General features: G+C 40.8%; 1 protein-coding gene across 1 annotated transcript in view; it reads left to right on the top strand.

The window, feature by feature from the left end:
• The window catches only part of LOC106867930 (stromelysin-1), a 57,882-nt gene that overhangs the window by 22,516 nt on the left and 17,267 nt on the right, over window positions 1-18,099 (top strand). The window contains exon 2 of the mRNA XM_014912998.3: window positions 10,508-10,779. Coding sequence (XP_014768484.2) covers window positions 10,508-10,779 — 272 coding nt within the window. The remainder of the gene's footprint in view (window positions 1-10,507; window positions 10,780-18,099) is intronic.

Genomic DNA, 18,099 nt, shown 5'->3' with positions numbered 1-18,099 from the left:
AACTCGTAACGAAAGGCAACAATTTCTTCACTTTTGGCCGCAACTAAATATTTCGACTTCTAAAAAAAACTCTTTCTGAATTGTTTGGCGAAATTTGTCAATTATTTTAATTACTCATGAGTTTAATTAACTAATGAAACTGTGGCAGGAAGCTATACCATGTATGTATATATACGAGGGTGGATTGAAAAATTGCTGGCTTTGGTTAAAAGAAAATACAGGAGGAGGATCAGTTAATTATGGTTTTATTCAATACATTCCCCTCTCAGATTCACACTCTTATTGCAGGGGTCTTTCAGTGTTTCTAAGCTCAGCAAAAGAACTCAGAAGGTTGGGCCTCCAACCAGGCTTTTCGCAAAACCCTTAAAGCCAGGAACTTCGCAGCAACCCTTAATATATATATATATGTGTATGTGTGTGTGTGTGTGTGTGTGTGTGTGTCTCTCTCTCTCTCAATAATGAGCCCAATAATATACTAGGGATCGCTGTTATATTTACCTTCATACAGCATTTCACATTTTGACAAATGAAGAAACCCCTTCGGTCTGTCAACATCACTAGTCATCAGCACCACCAGCAGCTGTACACCCCTCAACACCATCTCCATCATCATCACTATAATCACCATCTCCTCCTCCTCCTTCACCGTCACCATCAGAAGTACTCGTCTCGATCGATTATCTAGAAAAGGTCGATTACACTTAATCAACATTAACTTCAATTCCTTTAATTTCCTTTCGTCCCCCCCCCCCCGCACTTCCACCGCCGCCGCCACCAGTTCAACGGATCAAATATAACTTCCTGTTGTTTCATTACTGCCATTCTGCACCACGACACACACCAGTTGCAAAGGAATTCTGCAGCTTGGGACGAGCGTGCAATTGCAGGTGCATCCATCCTACTTCACTGCAAATGCAGAATGATCGTTAAGGTGCGCCATTCCGACCATTTTGCTGATACGCGTTTATTCCTCAGTAAATGTTGCAGTGTAATTCCGTCACATGGTGTGTATGTGTGTGTGATTGTAAATATATATATATATATATATATATATATATATATATATATATATATATATATATATATATATATATATATATGTATACATATATATATATATGTATGTATATGCATAGCTAGATCGTTCCATAGATAGATAGGTAGATAGATAGATATATAGCTAGATAGATAGATGTGTGTGTGCATGTACATACGTATGCACACATATATAGAGATGTATGAAATGAAGGCGGTGCTCCAGCATGGCCGCCGTCAAATGACTGAAACAAGTAAAAGAATAAAAGAAAAGAATACATGTATACAAACACACACACACACATATAAGTACATAGACATACACACACATACATTCATACATACATGCATGTATCCATGCACCCATCCATCCGTCTGATACTGTTTGTCGTTGGTTCAAACTTTAACCATATCTCAATCAATCAATCAATCAGTCAGTCAGTCAGCCATGTTTGTTTGAGAGAAAGGAAATTAAAAGATTTCTAATCAACATTACAGAACAACATGGTCGCCTGATTATTGGAGCCAAATTACGAGAAGGAACGACAAATGGTATCAGCCACACACACACACACACACACACACACACACACACACACACTGGCGTGGCTGTGTGTTAAGCTGCTTGCTTCCCAACCACATGGTTCTGGGTTCAGTCCCACTGCGTGACACGTTGAGCAAATGTCTTCTACTATAGCGTCGGGCCGACTAATGCCTTGTGAGTGGATTTGGTAAACGGAAACTGAAAGAAGCCCGTCGCATATATATATATATATATATATATATATATATATATATATATATGCATATATTTATGCGTGTTTGTGTTTGTTCCCCTGTCATCGCTTGACAATCGATGTTGGTGTGTTTACGTCTCCGTAACTTAGTGATTCGGGAAAAGAGACCAATAGAATAAGTACTAGAGTTACAAAGATTAAGTCGTGCAGTCGATTTGTTCGACTAAAGGCGGTGCTCCAACATGGTCGCAGTCAAATGACTGAAACAAGTAAAGGAGTAAAAGAGTATACATATATATATGGGTGTGTGTGTGTGTGTGTGTGTGTGTGTGGCGTACGTCCAATGGACCCAGTGATAAGAATTTCTGGTCGTCGTCGTCGTCGTCGTCGTCGTCGTCGTCGTCAATACAAAACAATGATTGTGTGTTGGTAGTGATGATGATGATGATGATGATAGTGCTGGCGGTAGCTGTGTGGTGGTGGCGGTGTTGGTGCTGGTTTGTGAATGGCAGTCATTCTTTAAGTGTCTTTCATGAATGGATGGTTGAGTTTCAGATGTGGAATGGGGTGAGACAGGCAGGCAGGCAGGCAGGCAGGCAGGCAGGCAAGCTGACTATGTGGACGTGTGTGTGTGTGTGTGTGTGTGTGTGTGTGTGTGTGTGTGTGTGTGTAGGGTGAGGGTGGGAGGAATAAGGACCATTCTGTTTTCTGGTGGTCGTGTTTCAAAGAGCGTGGGTGTTTGCAGCAGTGTTGTTTATGATGAAGAGGAGGAGGACGGGAGCGGGGACTAGTGGTGCAGACTGAGTGAAAATGGTTGAAGGGGGGGGGGACACATGTATGTGTATATATATATACGCACACACACATACCGACCTACAAACACACATATAGTGTGCCGCTGTGTGTGTGTGTGTTAAAATCCTTGTCCCGTCCCTCCTACAGTGTGTGAGGGGTGGTGGTCATTACATGTTCCGGATTTATTCTGGTTTTGCTGCATTCAACACTCTTTGAACCTATCCGAAGTATCTAGAGGCTGACCGAACTGTCCGGCACACACTAGTTCAATGTCGTTGCAGGTCAACCCAAGTTATCAGCCGAGTCTATCATAACAGAGATCGAACTGTAGTCTGGTGATTATGGCGAACGGAGAAATGAAGGTGCGGGGGGGGGGGATTGAAGGAAAAGGTTTTGGCCTCTCACCAATTCCTCAAACGTCTTCAGGGACCACTTGAAGGGGACAGTGAGAGTAGAGAGGGGGCTGTTTGCTTTCTGATGTGTTTATTGAAATATGAGGCTGGGCAATTGTCATGGTTACTCAGGCCCTGGAGAAGAAACTGGCCCTTAGAGGTGGTGGGGAGCGTCATTTGAGCTACATTACGCGGTCCTCCGCCAAAGGAACTTTTCATCTCTGTCTTGTTTGTTGTTCGTTGTTGTAATCTAATGATTGTGCCTTTCTTGTCACAGGCAGAACCCCGTGTTTTACAAAGATTCATATTTCTATTTTGATGTATTGATACTTTATTGATTAATACTGACTGATTGTGTCGATAGTTAAGTTTGTTTAAAGCGAAACATTCAAACACATGTGGTGACAAACAACATTACAGATTGTTCATCTCTCTATTCATATACACATACACACGCACACACACACGCGAACACACACACACACACACACACACACACACATACGCGCGCGCGAACACACACACACATACATGCATGTATTTAAATGCTCCACGTTTCTTGAGTGCCTCCCCACCTCCCCCAGCATCGTTACCCCTTGGTGGGGGAGAGATCCATAAAAAAATAACGAATCTTTACTGAATACGAACTTGGTTTCAATCAGATCGTAATTCAAAATGGCGAGTGTGAAAACAAATATTCTTCGTTTATTTTAACACAGCGATTTACAATAGCGGCCATTTACACCGCCACCACCACTGCTACAACTACAACTACTACCACCACCTCCATCACCCCCACCACCACCATTACCATTATTATTATTCCCTCACCTACCCATCACCTTCTATACCCCAGACGACAATCAGGAAAGCAATAAACGCTAATTAAAGTTTAACTAAAGCCCGACATTATTATTATTATTATTATTATTATTATTATTATTATTGTTGTTGTTGTTGTTATTGTTTGTTCTATTCAAGCCAATCATTGTTATTGAATCTCAACTCACACTTCCCTCTTCTTTCCACACACCCCCTTGATATATATTCGTGTGTGTGTGTGTGTGTGCAGACACATATATGTACATATACTTATATACATGTATACACACACACACACACACACACACATATATATATATATATACTTACAAATATATATGCATATACATATACCAGGTCTAAACATATAAGCACATACACATAGGTATGTGTATGTAATATTTAGTGTTATTAATCAATGGAAATTCTAGAAAACAAAACATTTCCCGTTGGGTCCGTATTCTATAAATAGAGTCAAGATTATTGATCACTTTCTGAGGGTTGAGTGCTCGGACATAACTTCCCCCTTGGGCCTTAGTCACAACTAGTATCTGCATAACATACATACCTACATAGATGTATGTGCGTGTGAGTGTGTGTAGGAGTGAGTATATATATATATATATATATATATATATATATATATATATATATATATATATATATATATATTCTTTTACTTGTTTCAGTCATTATTTGACTACGGCCATGGTGGAGTGGAGCACCTACCTACATACCTACCGACCTACCTACACACACACACACATACATGCATACATACACACATACTGACACACAAGAGCACTGAACCAGTTCCACAACCGAGTCATTCTCCGTCATGTCTGATCTATTGCAGATCTATCACCAAACAATTCGGCTCTTGACAAAGAACCACTGTCCGAAACGCTTAACTTCTGTTTTCTGCTTACATTCTAAAATTAATTACCATGAACAACAGTTTTTCATGTCATTTTTCCTTTATTTTACGCGCACACTCATATACACACACACACACACACATATATATATATATATATATATATATATAAATATATATATATATATACATGTATATGCATGTGTTTGTGTGCTTGTGCAGAAAAAACACACACTCTAAAAGTAACCCTAACTTGGGATATGCTACTGGACAACATAGTGATTGTGTATGTATATAAATTAACACACACACACACAGATAGATAGATAGATAGATAGATAGATAGATAGATAGATAGATAGATAGATAGATAGATAGATAGATAGATAGATATGTATATGTTTGTGTGTGTGTGAGTGTATAATACATGCACGTTCTATACAACACACACACATCGTCCTATATATATATGACTAAGAAAGACACCAAAGTTTGGGTCATAAATAGACAGCAGTACTAGAGATGGTGGCGGTGGTGGTGGTGGTGGTGGTGGTGGTAGCTGACAAGGTCAATTCACCCAGTTTTCATCTCTGGCGCCATTCTTATAATAAATTGATCGATAAACATCGGTGGATGGTATTGTATGGGACGATGTGTAGCGGTGTAGTAGTAGTAGTAGTAGTAGTAGTAGTAGTAGTAGTAGTAGTAGTAGTGATGGTGGTGATGGTGGCGGTGTTGTTATTGTTGTGGTGGTGGTGATGTGAAATTGATGCAGTGAAACTTTGAAGTGGGATGTTACTGTCAGAATAAGGGAAGACGAACAGAGACAACAGATGCACACGCACACACATACATATAAATGCATAAACGTACACACACACACACACACACACACACATATAATTGCATGCATCCACGCGCATACATATACAAACACACACACACACTTAATCACACGCTCATTTCGGAGGTGAAATAGAGCGAAATTAATGAGAACCGATGAGGCTCTCTCTCTCTCTCTCTCTCGTCCCTCCTCTCTCTTCCCCCCTCTCTCTCTCTCTCTCGTCCCTCCTCTCTCTTCCCCCCTCTCTCTCTCTCTCGTCCCTCCTCTCTCTTCCCCCCTCTCTCTCACACACACACAATTCTAATAAATATATGAACATATACCATATACATACATATTCACTTACTGTATATAATACCATACACTCCTATATAAATGTATGTGTTGGGTGTGAGTATATAGACCCCCTATATACATATATAAAATATATGTCAGGCGCAGGCTTGGTTGTGTGGTCACCAGTCTTCGTGATCTCTGTCGTTATCGCCACAGGTCGTGCTCTGATGAAGATGTCTCTCTCTCTCTCTCTCTCAGTTCCAGATCACTTTCTGCCTTCTCCTCCGACCAGAGAGGCCCATCCAAACATTCATATGTATAAAGAAAGTGTTTCACCACTCGTAGCTCTTTTTTGCTTCGAGCTGCCAGACTTCGGAACTCTCTTCCATTTCATTGTTCCCCCGCCACTTCTTATGACGTGAACTCTTTCAAGTCCGTTCCTTGCTTCCAAATTTCTACTTCTTCATTGTCCCCTACACTAAGTGACTTCTCACTTTGTTTGGGACTTCAATAAATAAATAAATAAAAGCTTGCTTCCCAACCACATGGTTCCGGGTTCAGTCCCCCTGCGTGGTACATTGTGCAACTGTTTTCTACCAAAGCCTCGGAGTGATCAAAGCCTTATGAATGGATTCGGTGGACGGAAACTGAAAGAAGCCTGTATGTGTCTTGAACAAGACATTGTGAATCAAACAGATGAACGGACTCCGAACGGAGGCCCATCGTGTGCGTGTGTGCGTGTGTACGTGTGTGCGTGTGTACGTGTGTGCGTGTGTGTAAGTGCGTGTTTGTTCTCATACAAATAAGAAGTATTTCTGATCGCCACCACCGCCGCCGCCGCCGCCACCCCTCAAATCGCTAATTAACCGAGTGAATTAGTCATAAAGGAAGGAAAATGTTACCCACGTGACCATCTCGTCCGACTCCCTCCTCTCCACTCTCAATGCTTCCATGGCAACGAAAGGAACGGTACGTGTGTGGGTGGTGTTACATTAAAGGAAGACAATGCGAGTGAGAAGAATAAACCGTCTTAGACACAACAACAGCTGGGATAATCTGCTAAAAAAAAGCAGCCAAACCTACCTCGAATTGTCTTGAAATAAGAACCACAACGACAACAAACGCCTTGCTAACAGTCACGTGTCTCTTTTTGTGTCTTGATCTACCAGATATTTTCTGTCCTTGATACATCCATGACCAAATAAAGAGTGGTCCTTCCTCTGTCACCACCACCACCACCACCACAAACACCTACTTTTACAGCGTCACCGATAAAAATGCAATACCAGTCATCAATGGGGGTCGATGGTATGAACTACCCCGCTCACCAATAATACTATCGTTATTATTGCCTCTTCCACCTCCGTCTCCCCATTCTCTTGGAGAAAGAGAGAGAGAGAGAGAGCTTTGTGCCGTTGGGTATACGCAATAAACCTAACGAGATAGACGGGAGAACCAGGTTTCGAATCCTATTGGTGCTGGTCATCTTATTCTTTCAAATGTGCTCATTCTGATGCATTTACTATGGGACATGCATGAAGGCCACAATTCTCCCGACTCACAAATGTTTTCCCATAAAATGGAATCGCAAGATTCAAGTTTAAGTAATTGTGATTGTAACAGATACCTGTGACGTATTGGGGATTTGGCCGTACTAATAAACTTTGGTGAAAAAAACTAATCAATTAAAGAGCCTGTATGGGGGGGGGGTCACTCGATCTGCTGGAGAAAATAACCAAATCTCCCTCAAATCACATCCTACTTTAGATTGTTGAATATTCTCTGGTGATAAAAAATATATCAGGTGGTCATGGTTGGGATCGATCATAAGTCTTGCTGAGCTTCGCTGGTTATAAGCAACAACCATCTTAGCAGAGAAGCGAAAATATGGAGTAACAAGTTGAAGAAGAAATGATTAAAAGTTAGGGAGAAGAAAATAATAATCTCCCATGAAGGAAAAGAATAAAAGAGGCCGAGAAGAAGAAGAATGCTTTACATGATTTATTTCCGGTCATGAAACGGTCACACCGGATGTCGTCTGATTTCACATGAGAGCTTACATCCGTCCATTAACGAACAGCGAAACGGATGATGGTCAACTTAATCACGGTCAGTTATTATTATCATCATCATCATCATCATTGTCCGAAAAAGAAAGAGCGCCGAGCTAAATCTCCCGATAAATTCAATTTCATAAGAAAACCATGATTAATATTAATATCGTGCCAAGTACTGTCAATTTACTTTCGAAGACTATATTGTGTGTGTGTGTGTGTGTGTGTGTGTGTGTGTGTGTGTGTGTAGATATGTATGTGTGTATGTATGTGTGTGTGTAATTGTAAATATGTATGTACTCTATGAGAGAGAGAGAGAGAGAGAATTGCACAATGCTGTCTTCATAAAACAAATAAAAAATGTTCTCAATGTTATGCATGTGAAGTGGTGGTTCTGGTACGAGAGAGGCTTGGAGGGAGATTTCAGCTGGGTTGTGCTTCCAGTGACCCTCTCTTTGGTAAGGTCACATGGCTAATAATACTTTGAAGTCCCTTTCCCAGTAAACTAATCTGTGTTGGTAAGGATTATTCAGCAAATTTCGTAGTTTCGGATAAAGTCTCTTTTGCGGTGCGAAAGAGAAGAGAATCAATCAGTTTTAAGTCAATTCAATCAGTGGTAGGGTGATTGATTATTGGGGGGGGGGGGAGAAAGGTTTGTCCTTTAAGTGGTCAATTCACGTTTATTGAAACCACGTAACTAAAGAATTGAAATGGTGGACGTAAACCCTGGTCCAGTTTAACCCCAGCATCAAGTTGCTCCATAATGAGACCCACTCTGTTTTAAAGATTGGGACCAGGTTTACGGTTTGAGGACAACTTCCACCCGCCTCGAAAATCCTAATAAGGGTCAGCTGAATAAGCCGTTGGAAACAGGTAAGGGGTGGCGACAGGAAGGACATCTGGCTGTAGAAAATTTGCCTCATCCAATTTCTACTGGTCTGTACAAGCATGGAAAAGAGTGTTGACACGACCAATGGTCCCTGTCAGGCTTTTCCTTCTTTTTCATGTGTGTGTGTGTGTGTGTGCGCGCACGCACACACACACGGACGACACTAATTAATGCTCGTGTCTAGATACGAACTTTCGACTCCCAAGGAAATAGGTCATCATCGAGTGCTGCCGCTCCTGTGCTATTGTTTCACTAAAATAGTTGAGACCATGCTGGAGCAGTGCCATTGTCCAATCCCGCCTTATTAGAGGAGGGGGGGGGGAGAAGAGAAATCTATGTTCGAAGCAGGAGACGTGTCGGAAGTGAGATTAGAACTGGCAAAGCTTATTTCCGTCACTTGAAGTATTTTATCAATTTAAACTTTTCCGACAGTCATCACTGGATAAACACAATAACCACGTGGCCACAGGATCACGTGTTGTGATGTCAAGGTGAAAGTTTATTGTCGTAGCTTCATCATAAACAAGAACTGAATTTGTGATGATGATGATGATGATGATAGCGAATTTAACTGCTCACTACATTATATTCTACCACACTCTCTCTCTACATATATATATATGTGTGTGTGTGTGGTTAAGGCAGCGGACTCGCGGTCGTTGGATCGCGGTTTCGATTCCCAGATTGGGCGTCGTAAGTGTTTATGGAGCAAAAACACCTAAAAGCTCCACGAGGCTCCGGCAGGGGATGGTGGCGAACCCTGCTGTACTCTTTCACCACAACCTTCTCTCGCTCTTTCTTCCTGTTTCTGTCGCACCTGTATTTCAAAGGGGTCAGCCTTGTCACACACTGTATCACGCTGAATCTCCCTGAGAACTACATTAAGAGTACACGTGTCTGTGGAGTGCTCAGCCACTTGCACGTTAATTTCACGAGCAGGCTGTTCTGTCGATCGGATCAAATGGAACCCTCGCCGTCGTAATATATATATGTGTGTGTGTGTGTGTGTAATACGATTTAAATTTAAATTGGACAACAAATAACCAGTACTTAAAATTCCGTGTGTGTGAGCGTGTGCGCGCGCGTGCATATATAAGCAAACATACACGAACACGTACACATATACACACGTCTATGTCATGTCTAGCTAAAGTGAATGATGACACTTGTTGAGGTAGAAACATGTCTGCAATTGTCCTCTTGTCTGCAGTTAACAACGGGTTGTGCTTTTGTTGCTGCATGTTTATTCCGGAGAATTGTTCATTCTTTGAGATCATCTTGCCTTCTCATTGTGTTTGCTGCTTTTCTCTCGAATCGAAGAGAAATTCAAGGAATTAAGAAAACATTTGTCTTGTATGGTGTTCAATAAACATTTCTTTGTCTTTGTCATCCAGATCCATGCAACTGGCCACTCTCCGTTATTTCTCTTTGCTGGGTTTGTGTAGATATATACATATGTGTGTGTGTGTGTGTGTGTGTGTGTGTGTGTGTGTGTGTGTGTGTGTGTGTGTGTGTGTTTATTTATTGGTTAGCATCCTTTGTTCTTGCCCACCCTCACGCTACAGGTCAGTTTGATGCAGCCTATTGTCAACTTCAACCATTACTCCTAATGTCAACAATATGTTTCTTCCCATAACCACTCCTACCGAAATTCATATAAGATACATACCAGTAACATCTGATGTATTTTCTACAAACAAAACCTTTCCCTACGACCATCCTGTCTTGTTATTTCTTATAAACTTCTAGTTTTTAATGTATTCTTTCTCTCTTTCCTCCGTTTCAGAAATATTTGATGGAGTTCGGCTACGTTAATGGCCCAAGTTTAGAGATGGAAAATTTGATGAGCGAAGAGGCTCAGGTGAAAGCAATCCGTAGATTCCAGGCTTTTGCCAATTTACCCCTCACAGGACGTCTTGACCATCGGACAATAGAATGGATGGAAAAACCTCGATGTGGAAATAAAGATACTTTACCGGAGGATACGTGGGGAAATGAGAGAAAGAAACGATACGTTATATCTGGATCCCAATGGGAGAAAACGAACCTGACGTTCAGGTGAGTAATGGCCGACGACGTCTGATGACCTCAGACCATGTTGTCACATAATGTCTGTAGATGTCTCATGTTTTATGTTGTCTGATGTTCTTGTTATCTAATGTTTGGTACAAACGTTCTATTTGCTACACTCACAGAGATTTAGCAAACACATTTACGCGGAACCTCGATCTCCTTGAAATAGCAACCAAATCTCACTCAAATCGCATCCTACCAATCTTGAGGGACAGGATAATGTAATTCTGGATATATTATGTCTAAATGAAAGTAAGAATGGTTACAGATACCACATCCTTGCTTGTAGGTCTGCTGGGTCAGGGCTGACCTAGGGCTCAACAACGATATCAACCCGTTCGCTTCTGACAACAATTAAAACCGGACATTAATTAATAATTTAGAGATTCCCTCTTTATAAGTCCACCTTGGTACCGCTTTGATTCTAGTTCAAGTGTTAACAACATCAAATTCATAAGTGAGGAGGAGGAGGAGGAGGAGGAGGAGGAGGAGGGGATAATAAAGACTCAACCAGTTATATCCTGGTGTCTTGAAGTATCACTGACAGTTTGAAAAAAAGCTAACAAAAGAAACTCGGGTCTTTTGGGGCTTTTTTTTACTTTCAGAATTTTTCATTAATTTCTGAAATTTTAATCCCCCCCCCCCACACACACACTCCGTTACACTCCTCCCTCTCCTTCACATTCTCTCGTTTTTTTTTTTGTCCTCACACTCTCCCCTCCTTCTCCTCTCCTTCTCTTCCTTCTTCACCTCTTCCATTATCTTGTTGCCACACTCCTTGCCACTCACGCATCCACACATTATTTCCTTTCTCTCTCTCTCTCTCTCTCTCTCTCTCTCTCATCTACTTTGCATTAATTACACAGGGTAATCTCGATTACCCTACTTATATCCCCGACATTACCACTCCACCACCACCACCATCATTCAAGAGGGACACTCTGCCCTCAACCTCCAATTAGGTCCTCTCCAGTCACGTCTGTTGAAAACACTTGAAATGAACCTGTATGTGGTCGCTCAACCTGCTAGAAACAACAGCCAAATCTCCCACAAACTACACCCAGCTTCCATGAAACAGCAGATGTACCTAATAGGGTCATGTACTACTCGATACATTATAGCAGATTAACTGAACAGGATGGTCATCACTGGAACGCCTTTGACCATAGATTTGCTCGATTAGGCCCGACTTTGGGCTAAACACTCCACTTACAACTGACCAATCAGAATACATTTCCGGCCAACACCAATCAACATCAAACAAGGCACAATATTATAAAAGCCTCTGTGACATCGCATTTGCTGGAAAGTTTAGGCCTTGGCATTCCTGAAAATACGCAGACCCACATACACAACTACTTATCGATATCTACACCCATAAACCACAGAAGTTCTAAAACATGAAAGCATACGATGTTACAGACCATTTCACAGTGAAAGATTGTAGAAATATGTGAGTGTACTCCAGTATGGCCAGAATCGCAATCAAGTCAAGTTTTGGAAAGTCACACGATCGTGCACAGTTATGCGATGCGCTACACACGCGTATATTCAGACATCTCTCTCTCTCTCTCTCTCTCTCTCTCTCTCTCTCTCTCTCTCTCTCTCTCTCTCTCTTTTTCTATCCGTCCACACAAACAAACACACAAGAAGATTAAACGGCTGCGGTGACTATTTTTTGTGGTTCCAATTTGGCAAAGAAACTAAAGAGAAAATATTACAACGATAAACCATCACAGATCTACAATGGAAGAAGATAAACGCTGAAGAATATAGAATGGGATTTAAGAATGCCTGGTTTTGTTGTGACGAAGTTCAGGGACAACGGCTGTAATAGCAGACACCACCACCACCACCATCATCATTGGCCCCACGGCTACAATTGTCTGAAATATGTCTATTCGCCCTTCCTTTAAGCAGAGTCGGTCCGTCTTTTTTTTTTCTGTTTCTCTTAAAAGACATGACAAAACAACTGAGAGGCCGACTGAGTTCAGTCTACACACACACACACACACACACATAGGTACGTACGTATGTATGGATGGATGGATGGATGTGTGTATGTATGTATTTTCAGGAATGCCTATTTTGTTGCCAGTATTGTTTCCACCTCCATCCTCCTCCTATCCCTGTCTCTTGTTCAGCAGATTTTGGCAACAGAATTTAATATCACCATCACCATCACCAATTACTGCCGCAACCAAAACAATCATAACATAAGCCGCCGCCGCCACCGCCACCACCACCACTGTCTGACAGTGAAAGTAGAAAAAAATATTTGTTTTTGTTGTTGTCAGTTATAGAAAACTTGATCACCATTTATTGAACTCTATTATATTATCGATTGATCACCGTTTATTGAATACAGTTTACCGGTGTTACATTATAATTATTATTATTTTATTATTACTATCATTATTATTATTATTAATGTTGCTGTTGTTATGATCATTATTATTATTATTATTGTTATCTGCTGCTTTCATCACATTATCATTCTTTGTCGCGCTCATAATCATTTCACACGCACACATACATTATCTACCTACCTACCTACCTACCTACCTATCTGCCTAGTTATCTATTTGTCTGTCTGTCTGTCTACTGTATTCCTTCGGTATTGGTCTAGAGAGTGTCGGTATGACGTGACGACATTATTAACCCTGTTTTTCAGCTTAGACTCTTAATCTGTCATGAGGGAAAGTTGAGTGGGGGAATGCCGTCGTTTACTAATATCGAAGGATTGCTATGATATATATATATATGTGTGTTAGACCTACTAATTTCGCCTATCGGTTTGTTCAACTTACACACAGAGCGAGGCGCGGTTCGCCATATAACTTGCTGAAGCTTTTTTTCTGCTCGAAAATTTCTTCAGATTTGTTTTCAGTGTTGAAAATAACGGTCTGGTAAAACTTCTCTCTCTCTCCATATATTTGTGTGTGTAGTATGTATATAGAGGTATGAATGAGTTAGCTGCTATCTTTCGAAGTTACTTCCGTTGTAAGAAATTCGCTCAAAAGTGTAGGTAGGGGCGAAGGGTAGTGATTATAAAGATGTTGTTGTGATTGTTATATTCAGGAAACATCTGCTGGATAAACGTGGAGAACTGCTCCACCGCCTCCATCACCACTACAGCAGTCATTCTTTAAACCTAAACTCTAGGCCGTTGAAGAGGTTGGCGGGGAGACGTTTGATAATACAGGGGGCGGCCCCCTCTTATATATCCGTCGACCTAAGCTATACAAAGTCACGGTTACTGTAACCTCTAGCTTCAAGACGTATTCGTATTATTGTTGTTGTTGTTACTTTACATCCGACTCCTTCTCCCCTTCTTTCACTTCAGTGTTCTCTCTCTCTCTCTCCATATTCTTTTCCATATTGATTATTACACTGTCTCCCAGAGTTTGAACAGTTTAACCGTAACATAACCTGTTACATGTATATATTACATACATATAATATGTATATATATATATAGAGAGTTATTAATATTTCTAAGTCTCTCTAAAGGAGACTACGGCAGCGGTACTGGAAATTAATAGTTATCGCCAAGCCAACATGGCAGTCCCAAAATTATATATATATATATATAGTGAAGTGCCAGTTTTTACATCAAATCTGGTCCTCGGAAGTATAAATTCACGTTATCTGTAAATGTTCCGTTCTCATTCCGAAACTTTAAAATACACCCCACTTCCGGGGCCATACATACATACACGCGCACACACACACACACACACACACACACACACACATACATACATACATACATATATATATATATATATATATATATATATATATATATAGTTTCGGTAAACCTAACATAATAGAACTCAATTCATAGTGTGATGTCTGCATTTTTCTGTTCTTGTTTTTCATTGGTACAAAGTTACAGAAGTTACTCGCGAGCTAAGGTTTTGATGTTCTATCTTTGAGTTACTTTTGTAACTTTCTGCCAATTATGAATAATAATAACAATAATGTAAACACTGGTGAAATCTATTCTAGCGGTGACCATCAATCCTTTCGTTGACATTGTATATCAGCCACTACTTGGATGCCCTCTTTTTTTCATCCTGTAGTGTGTGGTTGAAGGAAGGTTGACTGTTATTTCTAGCATGTCGAGTGACTCATAAAGGCTGCTTCCTCGTTGATTCGCGCCTAGTATGAATGTTTGAAGATGGCGCTGATGGGGATGTTGGCTTTTGAAAATTCTTCCTTCACCCCAGATTTCTATCGTCTGCAGGAATGTCAGACTTATCAAGTTACCCTCTCTTCTCATACCCGCCTTCAGTCGCGATATTTAAAACCTTCCTACACACACACACACACACACACACACATACTGTCTTTCCCTTTCTGTCAGTCTGTTTCTCTCTCTCTCTCTCTTTCTCTCAGACACACACACACACACACACCTATATACACATACAGTGCAAATCCCCAATTCTCACACATCGCTACAGCATATACATAAATATATAACATACACACTTCAAAATATGACATACAAATGCTCACATAGTGTGAGAGGCTAATTGAGTCTCACATTATACACACACAAGTACATAACACACAAATGATGGCAAAATAAGCAGTTATAAAACGGCCACAATTAAATCCTAAACGCACAGGCGTGTGTGTGTGCCTGTGTGCAATAGATGTATCGTGGCGCCAAGTGTGGCCTGGCCCTCGAAACGTACCTGGTGGCGCCTACCCACTTAATCCTACTTAAACATCTCCCAATCTTTCTTCCTCCCTCACATCACCACTTATATAACTGCTGCACTATTTCGTACTTTCTTTCAATTTCTTTGCCGCAAGCCACCCCCGTTGGGTCTGACTCACCAGTCTGCCTCACTTCATAGCCATTCCATTTAGACAAGAGACCACAGTGAAATCCTTCACTTTCTCTTTGTGCGAAAAATTTGAAGGATGGGGGATGAGGGATGGGGTTTGCTCCTTTTGATTTCGTCGTGGCCGGCAGCGAGTTCCAGCCGAATCAGTCCACAATATCACATCTGTTTACCCAGAAGGAATATTATTTGTGCCCATCAATTTGGGATCAAGGAAGCAGACGGGTGGAAGGGATTTCTTTCAAATATCTTCGCAACATCTCGACAACACTTCCACCATAACACTAACGGTCACTTCTACAACACCACTACAGCATTGCTATCACCACACCAACACCACCACCACCACTGCTACAACAACTCCTACTACTACATGTAACCATTACTATCAGACCATTGACTCTATTTACTTGGCACCACCACAAGGGTACCACTACCAATACTGCTATTACACCACTGGCGCAAATGTCGAAACACCATCCCTGTCTTATCTATTACTACTACTACTTGAAAATGTACTAAGCCAACCCTGATATTGAAACGTAAACCTACTTCCTTCACCACTGACAGCAGCTGCAGCCAGTAGTCATAGCAACCTAGAAGAAAGCAGTGACGGGACGAATGTCTTCATCCGTACCATCATTACCACCAGCAACAGCAGCAGCAGACCGTTACCATGGTGATGAAGATGGGACAAATTGTCGGGGAAACACACACACACACGCCCTGAACCTGTTGCCTTGCTTGTCCTTGTTCAGTTTGGTCGTGGTGTTCAGAGAATCATCACAACCTGCTTGAATGAGGAGAAGCGGGAAGACGTCACAGCGGAGCCGAGAAAGACAAAGGAAGAAACGAGGGTGGGGCACGACGAATGGGAAATGCTGGGGCAAAAAAAAAAAAAAAGAGCAGGTAAAAGTTATTGGGTCATTTTTTAAACTTGATACAAAGCAAATTTGTACTCCAGTATATAGCTGGTATCAATATGGAAACTAAGAAATGATCTCAACAGTCATTGAGTCTAAAAGTTATGTAGTCTGCTGCCCCTCATCCGCAAGTATTTTGAAGTAGATATGCTATCGTGTGATGTTCATGCCTTTCCCCTATTGGTAAGGAATAGATTTCATTTGAATCAGGATTTCTTGCCAGAAGATTCAAAACCAAGCTGTGGACAATATTTACGATGAAGTGCAACACGCACGCACACACACACACAAACACACGCAGAGGACAAATTAAAAATACAAACAGGAAAAGACAACAAAAGTCAATTAGACGTCCACAGTGAATATACAGTATATAACAGTTATATAGGAGTCTGTGTGTAAGCCTGTATGTATATATGTATATATATATATATATATATATATATATATATATATATGTATGTATGTATATAGATAGATACATATGGACGGGTGACTAAAAAGTGAAAAGCAGAAGGTAACTACGAAGTCAATTCCGGTGAATATGGTTGCTCGGGGAAACGTCTGAGTATGGAGACCGGAAGTATGGAGACAAGGTGTTGTTTGAATAGAAAGTAAGCGAAAAAGACATAAAGGATAGAAATGGGGTAGGAGAGAAAGTGAGGCGTTAAGGGTAATTGGACGAGAAGTAGGAAGGAAGAGCTCAGCTTGACAGAACCATATAGCTAGATATGTATTTGTAAAAGAGATGGACGAAAATATGGAAGAATGACCGATCGTATTTGCTTGTGAAATAATTTAGTAGTTTTCTTGTAAAATAGTTATTAAATTCTATAGTTTTAGGTGCCTAGTCCTTGAATGTCGACCTATAAGCATCTAGTAAGGAGTTGGGAAACAACTGAAGAAGTTACCACCTTTATTTTTAATATGTCTGTGACGTTAGAGCAACCATTCTAATTGGCCGAGATGCCATAACAGTTCACTTAAGTAGCAGACAGCGATCGAAGGTCATTGAATATAGCAGAAGCTTACTTTCTTGGCGAGAACCACGATATTTTATCTCAACATCGTTGTACATTTGTTGCTTTTGTTCCTGTGTTTAACCTTCTGGTGTTGCTTTAAAAGAAAAAAAAATGTCCTCGTTGTTGTACTTGTTGCCACGTGATATCAACCATTTTGTATGAAGGAGTCAAATTGTCCTTTCAAGCCTGCTTTGTTATTTGATAAAGTGCTTTACATAAAAAAAATTGCTGCTTTTTTTTTTTAAAACCAAGTAAACAGGGGAAATAATTCCCATGGGCTAAAACTCTTCCCAGTTAATATCACGTGATATATTCAAATATTATATCATGTGAAATCTACCCCTTTACTTTGACAGTCAAACACGACATCACACCTCTGCTTGTTAGAATTTTGAACCGTAAGTCTATTCTGACTCCACCTCCAACTACACACATTGCTGTCTTGTTAATTGACGGGCCAACACACGAGCATTTTTTAGGGTTTCGGAGATTCTTGAG

Source organism: Octopus bimaculoides, chromosome 24 (genome assembly GCF_046866305.1).
Source record: "Octopus bimaculoides isolate indiv1 chromosome 24, ASM4686630v1, whole genome shotgun sequence".
Taxonomy (NCBI): Eukaryota; Metazoa; Mollusca; class Cephalopoda; order Octopoda; family Octopodidae; genus Octopus; species Octopus bimaculoides.
Note: the sequence above shows the minus strand (reverse complement) of the source record. Positions and strands in the feature narration are given on the sequence as shown.